General features: G+C 44.0%; 1 protein-coding gene across 7 annotated transcripts in view; it reads right to left on the bottom strand.

The window, feature by feature from the left end:
* Window positions 1–369: 369 nt before the first annotated feature.
* The window catches only part of Znf346 (zinc finger protein 346), a 54450-nt gene continuing 46895 nt past the window's right edge, over window positions 370–7924 (bottom strand). For 4 of the 7 annotated variants that reach the window (XM_048792066.1, XM_048792068.1, XM_015488523.2 and 1 more), the window contains 2 exons: window positions 4420–4513; window positions 370–1750 (listed from right to left, as the gene is read on the bottom strand). In XM_048792066.1, the coding sequence (XP_048648023.1) occupies window positions 1663–1750; window positions 4420–4513 (182 nt within the window). In that variant the 3' untranslated portion in view covers window positions 370–1662. The remainder of the gene's footprint in view (window positions 1751–4419; window positions 4514–7924) is intronic. The other 3 variants (XR_007343434.1, XR_007343435.1, XM_048792067.1) reach the window with 2 other exon arrangements.

The raw sequence follows: 7924 nt of genomic DNA, 5'->3' as shown, positions 1-7924 counted from the left end.
TCAACTTTTGGAGTTTGCCCGAGAAAGAGGCTGCACAGAAAAAAATGATATTCCTGATGAAACTGTGCACTGTCAACTAGGCATGGTGGTGCACGCCTGTAATCCCTGTAGCTTGGGAGGCTGAGGCAGGAGAATCCCAAGTTCAAAGCCAGCCTCAGCAACTCAGCGAAGCACTAAGTAACTCAGCGAGACCCTGTCTTTAAATAAAATATGAAAAAGAGCTTGGGGATGTGGCTCAGTGGTTAAGCACCCCTGGGTTTAATACCTGATACCAAAAAAAAAAAAAAAAAAAAAAAAAAAAAAGATGGATACGCTAGATCCAATAGCAACATGTCCCCAAACCCCAGGTCTGTTAAGTTGTATTCTGGCTCAAAGAAGAGATTCTTTATTTGAATGATTCAGTGACCAAGAGAGCATAAGCACACATACACACATACTCACGCACAATATGCAAAGGCATTTCACAGGTAGGGGATAGGAAGTGAGAGAGGGGGCCACAAAAGCAGCTGGAGGCTTCTTTAACCCAGTGAAGAGGGGCCTCAGATGGAGACACTCCCTGGAATTCTTGTTCGAAAGCTATAAGAAAAAATGCACTCCTAGTGAAGTCCCAGGCCACAAATCACAGCAGAGTTAGAGAAATCTGGGTTTGAGGCCTGGAAAAATCTGTAGATTTTCCTCACTGTAGAAACCTGTATCAGCTCCCCATTTCTTTCCCTGGAGACCTATGACTCCCTGGTACTCAAGGATCTCCCCACGGGTAAGGGAAGGATAGCACCACAGCCGCCTGGTGTGGGATGGTCCGCTATAGGGGAAACAGGCTCCACAGGGCCATAGGGCAGCAGTGAACTTATCAGCTGGCTGGCATGAGGCAGTTTGCCTTTCAAAGCACAGAATCCTCAAGGAAGGTGGCAGGTGGGGACTTTCCCACATGACCGAGTGTTGGAGCACCTCTGATGGGAGGTGAAGGTCCTCATTGGAGCTTTCCATGGTCCCACTGGGTACAGAGGCCTCCTCCGGCTTCAGCTTGTCATCAGCTGCTACAAATCCTTAGCACCATTCAGGAACTGTGGAAATGGGCAGGAGGGACAGCAAGGCTTTGCTCCAGGAAGGAGATGTCACACTTGGCAGAAACCTGTATAGTTGGCCAGCATCTGACTCAAGGCTCAAGAGAGCCTGCACATTTTGCAGAGAGGGGGAGTGTCACATTGGCTCTAAGCTCGCATGTGGTGTCCATTTCCATCTACTGTCTCCTGCCCTGGCAAATCTGCATGAAGACTACAGGAGACGTCTGGAGCTGAGGGACAACTCTGTTTTTTAGCTGTAAGAACTGACCCCAAACTGACCTTTAGAGAAAAAGCAGGTGCTGGGGCCACAGGACGTGAGGCCCAGTAGGGCTGAGGAAGGGGAAAAGCCATCCTCCAATCTACCACCCAAGTCGTCTCAAGACCCCTGCTTCCCCGTCATGACCAACAGGACCCATACCACAGGGTGGAGCGGGTGCAGGTTTGCCTGGACCTATCAGAGGCTGTCTGTGGCCCAATTCTTCCTCTGGGCTACTTATTCTCCTACTGTAAGAAAGGAGGAAGAGGGAGCCAGGGGCTGACCACAGTCATAGGAAGCTGGCTCAGGACTGGTCCAGTGTGGAGTGCTAGACAGAAACCTCTAGTCTTCTAAGGTGCTTGAGTCTTTCTGAGTGGATTGCCTTTGTACTGGAATCTGGCCCAAGGGTGATACCATTGTTTTTGGTGACCTGAAATGAGAACCAAACAAAGCACAGGGTCAGTGCGTGGCATCCTGTTAATGAGGTGTCAAGTCCCTTATTCTAATGGTAGCATGGCTCTTCAAGTACCTGGGAAGAGGAAGCAGGGCGGCTTTCCTCTTGTAACAAGGTCTGCTGCATGCAGGACAGGATGGATGGTGTACACTTTCCATTATCCTATTTCATTCTCGTGGTAATTCTGAATCCCCATTTTACATATAAGTAAACTAAAGTTCAGAAAATTTAAAGGGCTGGCCCAAAGTAAGTTTTTTAGTGGTAGATTCAGGTCTGCAGCCCATGCCCTTCCACTATACCAAACCATTTACTCTGCCTACTTGGCCTGGATACACCCTACCAACCTTATTCCACACCATTCTCCCCCTCACATTCAGTCAAATGTGGCTCTCCTGTCACTCTCTAACCCATTTTCTAGGGACATAGTACCACTTGATATTGCCTCACTTTTTTATGGATTTGTTTAGGATCTGTTTCTATTTCTAGAGGGAAGAACCAAAGTATCAGGGACAACACTGGTCTTGGTGCCTATTGTATCCCCAGTCTCTAAAACAGAGCCCAGCACATAATAGGTGTTGAGTAAATATTTGTTGAATAAATCAAAGTCTACCTTTAATAGATACAACTTATTGGCACTAGCACTTCACATATTTCTTCCTTTTTTTGCGTACTGGGGATTGAACTCAGGGGCACTTGACTACTGAGCCAGCCCTATTTTGTATTTTATTTAAAGACAGGGTCTGAGTTGCTTAGTGCCTTGCTTTTTGCTGAAGCTGGCTTTGAACTTGCAATCCTCCTGTCTCAGTCTCCCGAGCTGCGGGGATTACAAGTGTGTGCCACCATGCCTGGCCACTTCACATATTTCTAATCCTCACCCAGACAGTAATGTGAGGCTGGTGAGTTCCACTTGGTAGTGGCAGAGCAAAACAAATGGGGTTTGCAGTTAAATAAGTATGAATCCTTGGTCTAATTCCAAGTATCTATGTGATCTTGGGCAAATCACTTAAGGTAAGTGATATTTGGCTTCCTCTGGTTGAAAATGAAGGGGATGTCCTACTTTTGAGCTGTTGAGAATTTAATGAGATGCAAGTGTTTATTTGTTCAACACATTAGAGCTTTAAACTTGCAGAAGAAATAGAGACTCAGAGAGGTTTATTGACTTGCCCAAGGCCACTCAGCTGAGAAGTTTAGGAACAGAACTATAAAACCGTAATTTTCAAGTGTGAGTAGCTTCAGGACAAGCCTCTGGCTGGCTCTAGGTTGTTTACTGAAACTACCACTAGTCAAACTGCAAGATATGCTGAAACGCTATTTGAGTGCCAGGCTAGGATGCTGCGGCTTGTCTCAAGTCTGTATCTAAGATAAGTCCCAAGAGTTCTCCAAATTAAAGATTCACCTACAGATAAGGAGGAAGATCTGTTATAGTGTGGGAGAGGAAATTCTGGGCAGAGTAGAGGACCAAAGATATTTTTTATTCCAACACTCTGTATTCTTCTACCTTTAATTCATTTGGCTCAGTGAGCAATGCACAATCAACACCAAAGTCAAAGCAATCATTTCAGCAGATTTTCTGGCCTGGCACTCAATTTCCTCTTGTATAAAATGGGGATTATGATGACCATTTGAGAAGGTTATGTTATAGCACATTGTTTACACTATACATTTCCCTTTAGAGGGGGAGAGACAGAAGCACACTGGCATTCCTGACTAGGACCTGTCCTCTTCATATCACATGGTACCATGACTTCCCCCTCAGCGTCATGTGCTGGGAGGAACACAATGTGAATCAGACAGGCTTTAGTTTGAATCACGGCCCTGACTCACCACATCACTTTGAATGTCAGTTGCCTATATCTGTAAAATGAGAGTAATAACTCCTTCCTTCCAAGGTTGTTATGAGGATAACATGAGAGAATTTGCTTTGCATATGGCCCACAACAGAACAGGGGTTCAATGAATGCTATTCACGTTCAAGATGATCATCACTATGTTCACCTGTTCAACCCATTTATCACAATTTTTTTGAGGGGTGGGGAGGTGGAGCTGGGAGTAGAACCCAGAACCTTACATTTGCTAGTCAAGTACTCTACCACTACATCCCTAGCCCCACTCACCACAATTTTTATTGATTGTTCATTTGCTTAGTTTGTCTCCTCCCATTAGAATGTAAGGTCATAAGAACAGGTACTGAGTCTGTTTTGGGGCAACCATTTGGGTATTCAATAAATACTTGGTCACCTAGTGAAAGAATCTAGTCCTATCTGGTAATAACCTATAGAGGGAGCTCCTGCTGTAGAATTGATGGTGTAAAGACAAAGGTCTTCAGGCTAGTTGGGGGGAAAAAATCACACTTCTCTGTAGTGGGTTGTTACAGATCAGGAAAAGGGTACTCTTAGGGGACCACAACAGAAATCATCTATGATTCTCTACAAAATCCTTCAGCCTAGCTGGTCCAAAGACTAGGGAGAAGCTGATGAAAGAAGAAGTTGATGGAAGAAGAGACACTTTTTCCTGTTAACTGATTTGTCTTATGTTGACTGAGATTACCAGAGTTCTGCTTAAATCTGGGACTACCTGGCTTTGTTCTGACTTAAAAAGCCTGGGCTCCTGCTTCAGACCTTTGAATTTCAAAGATGGTTACTCACTGGTTCTTGTGTTTGAAGCCGCTGACGTGAGCTTGGTACTGTTCTATGGAGTTCAGCACTATCTTACACGTCTTGCAGGGGTAGCCCTTCCCAGCTGAAACACACATCAAAATCAAGATATTTAGTTATCCAATAAGAAGTGACTGGGGACTGTTGCTTTTTGGAGGGAGTGTAAATGCCCTTCTGAGGACTGATGGGTTGGGGGTGAACAGAGTGGCCCAGATGAGAAACCCAGAGGCCACAGCGTGGAGGAGGTAGCCTGGGTGCCTATGTGCTCTCTATAGAACCTTATTTTCCTATGTTGCCAGCGCCAGCAAAAAGCCCACCTCAGGTGTGGTCGTGCATGCCTGTGATCACAGTGCCTCGAGAGGCTGAGGCAGGAGGATTACAAGTTCAGAGCCAGTCTTAGCAACTCAGGGAGGTGCTAAGCAACTCAGTGAGACCCTGACTCTATATACAATACAAAGTAGGACTGGGGATGTAGTTGAGTGCTCCTGAGTTCAATCCCCGGTATCAAAAAAAAAAAAAAAAAGGCCCACCTAGACTGTCTGTTGAGTAAATAAAAGAATGACAGAACAAGGAGGTGACACTTGGTGTTAACTATTTTTCCTACCTTGACTGTGCTAAGTGGCCTTTTAAAGTATGCCCTTCACCGTGGACCTCCGGGAAGGTGCCACTTTCCTTGAGCTTGCAATAACAGTAATTAATGAGCATATCTGTTATGAAAACCCATCTGTCTTTTTACCTTGGGGATCACAGATACCCTGTCTCCCTATCAGGGCTGCTCCAGTACAGAGTGGCCTTCCTCCATATGGCCTAACAGTAAATGAGGAGCCGAGATATTACTTGACTCCTGGTTCTATCTTTACGTGATTTGGCTAAATCCCTTCCTTTCTCTAATCCTTAGCTTTTCTCAACTGCAAACCAATTGCATTACAATTCATAATCCTGGTGCTTACAATAAAATAGCTACTCTTTACCAAATGCCTGACATAGGCATGCATTTTATATAATGTTTACTTTGCATAATGATCCTGTAAGAATTATAACTGTGGGCTGGGGATGTGGCTCAAGCGGTAGCGCACTCGCCTGGCATGAGTGCGGCCTGGGTTTGATCATCAGCACCACATACAAACAAAGATGTTGTGTCTACTGAAAACTAAAAAATAAATATTAAAAAAAGAATTATAACTGTTACTTTATTTATTTATTTTATGGTACTATGTATTGAGTCCAGGGTTGCTTTACCACTAAGCTGTTTTCGGGCTACTAGTTCCATGCTCTCCAGCAGCCACAGTCAGAAAGTGCTGGAGGAGACCCAGGGCCTCCCCAGTCCTTTTAATTTTTAATTTTGAGACAAGTCATAGAAGTGGCCTTGAACTTGTGATCCTCCTGCCTCAGTCTCCCAATCTGCTGGGATTATAGGCATGTGCCACTGTGCTTGGCATAACCATCATTTTGTAGATGGCAAAATTAAGGCAGAGTCACATGCCCAGGAGCACAGAGTTAGTTAAGTGGCAAACACAGGCTTGGTTGATTACAAAGGTTTACTGATTCTAGAATGCCAGGTGCTAACTGTTGTAAGACAAGCAGCTGTACACACAACTTGAAGGCCCCTGTGGCTCTGATACCATCTGCTACCTTGAAGTCTCACAGCTTTGAGGTGAGGTCACCTAGGTTCAAATCTCAGTTCTACCATTTGTTACCTGTGGGACTACAGGCCAGTTACCTAACCCCTCTGAGATTTGTTTTCCTCATGCATACATAAGACAGGCTCCTCTAAGACTCAGGTTCCTGACCTATAAAATGGGGTGGATATTAGTACCAACTATATGAGGTTATTATGATAATTTAAATAAAATTGTCTGGGCTGGGTTGTGGCTCAGTGGTAGAGTGCATGCCTAGCATGTGTGAGGCATTAGGTTTGATTCTCAGCACAGCATATAAATAAATAAATAAAATAAAGGTTCATCAACATCTAAATAAAAGTATCTGGCACATAGTGCTCAATAAATCTGAGCTTCCCCCTGCCTTTTGGTATTGGGGATTGAACCCAGGTATGCTTTTCCTCTGAGCTATCCCCAGCTCTTTTTATTTTATTTTTCGGTACTGGCAATTGAAGTCAGAGGCACTCAACCACTAAGCCATATCCTCAGCTCTATTTCGTATTTTATTTAGAGACAGGGTCTTATTGAGTGGCTAGTGTCTCGCTTTTTGCTGAGGCTGGCTTTGAACTTGCAATCCTGCTGCCTCAGCCTCCTGAGATACTGGGATTACAGGTGTGCACCACTGTACCTGGCTTGTTTTTTGAGACAGGGTCTCATTAAGTTGCTAAGGCTGGCCTTGAACTTGTGATCCTTCTGCCTCAGCCTTCTGAGTCATTGGGATTACAGGTGTGTGCCACCATGCCAGCACCAAATGTACGCTTTTGTCACTGTTACTGTTTTATGGGCTCTGTGAGTCATGCTGGCAAAGAGGGAGAGGCAGAAGGTATCATTTTTTTTTTTTTTTAGTTGTAGATGGACACAATATCTTTATTTATTTTTATGTGGCACTGAGGATGGAACCCAGTGCCTTACACATGCTAGGCAAGCGCTCCACCACTGAGCCACAACCCCAGCCCCCAGAGAGTATTTTTGAAAAGATTTCCATGGCAGCTGCAGCTCTTGACAACATAGACAATGTCCTTTACTCTAGCAGTTAACCAATGTTCCTAGTTACATTTGTTTCCTTTATATCTTCAAGCATACCTGGAAGACATATCCCTTTAAAGTATGCAAAGGAGAAAACAATTGCAATAAGAATTTAAGTCCTTTCTAGACATTTAAGGTCAGTATCATGGTTTACCATTTTCAAGGAAAACACAATATAAGGGACTAGCAGAACCACTCTTCTCTCAAGGTCAGGGGTGGGACCTGGGAGTGGTGTGGGGTTGACAACCACCACTGGTGCACAGATTACAAAGCTCACTCTCTTTCTTTCTTTTTTTTTTTTTTTTTCTTCAGAGCCAGGAATAGAACCTAGGGCCTCATGCATGCTGGGAAAGTGCTCTTGACCATTTAGCTACAATCTCAGTTCACAAAGCCTACTACCTGTTAAACATCAGACACCATGCTAGAAGTTTGTGTATTTATGTCTTTGGGTTTATATACCCTGCAAGTGAGATGGTTATTTCCATTTTCCAGAGTAAGAAGCATTCTTAGAGAAGTTTAGGGGTTTATGTGGAGTCAGAGCAGAAGCTGCCCTCTGCAAAGCCCCTCTGGACTCTCCTGTGTTCCCTTGGAGGAACAAGATCTCAACACACTATTTGCTTATCTGTAAGCTACATTCAAATTATTATTTGGGGCAACTGTAGAATTTATTAGAACTTCTAAAACAAGATTTGCCCAGTATATACATCAAGTGAATTTCCAGTTGCTTGTTTTACATGTCCAATATTCTGGTTTACCTGTATGATTTTATGAAGTATAAGTTGCTAGAGTAACTTTTTTTTTTTTTTTTTTGG

The sequence above is a fragment of the Marmota marmota genome, unplaced genomic scaffold (assembly GCF_001458135.2).
Source record: "Marmota marmota marmota unplaced genomic scaffold, marMar, whole genome shotgun sequence".
In the NCBI taxonomy this organism is placed as follows: domain Eukaryota; kingdom Metazoa; phylum Chordata; class Mammalia; order Rodentia; family Sciuridae; genus Marmota; species Marmota marmota.
The sequence above is the reverse complement of the archived record's forward strand: the minus strand, read 5'-3'. Positions and strand labels throughout refer to the sequence as shown.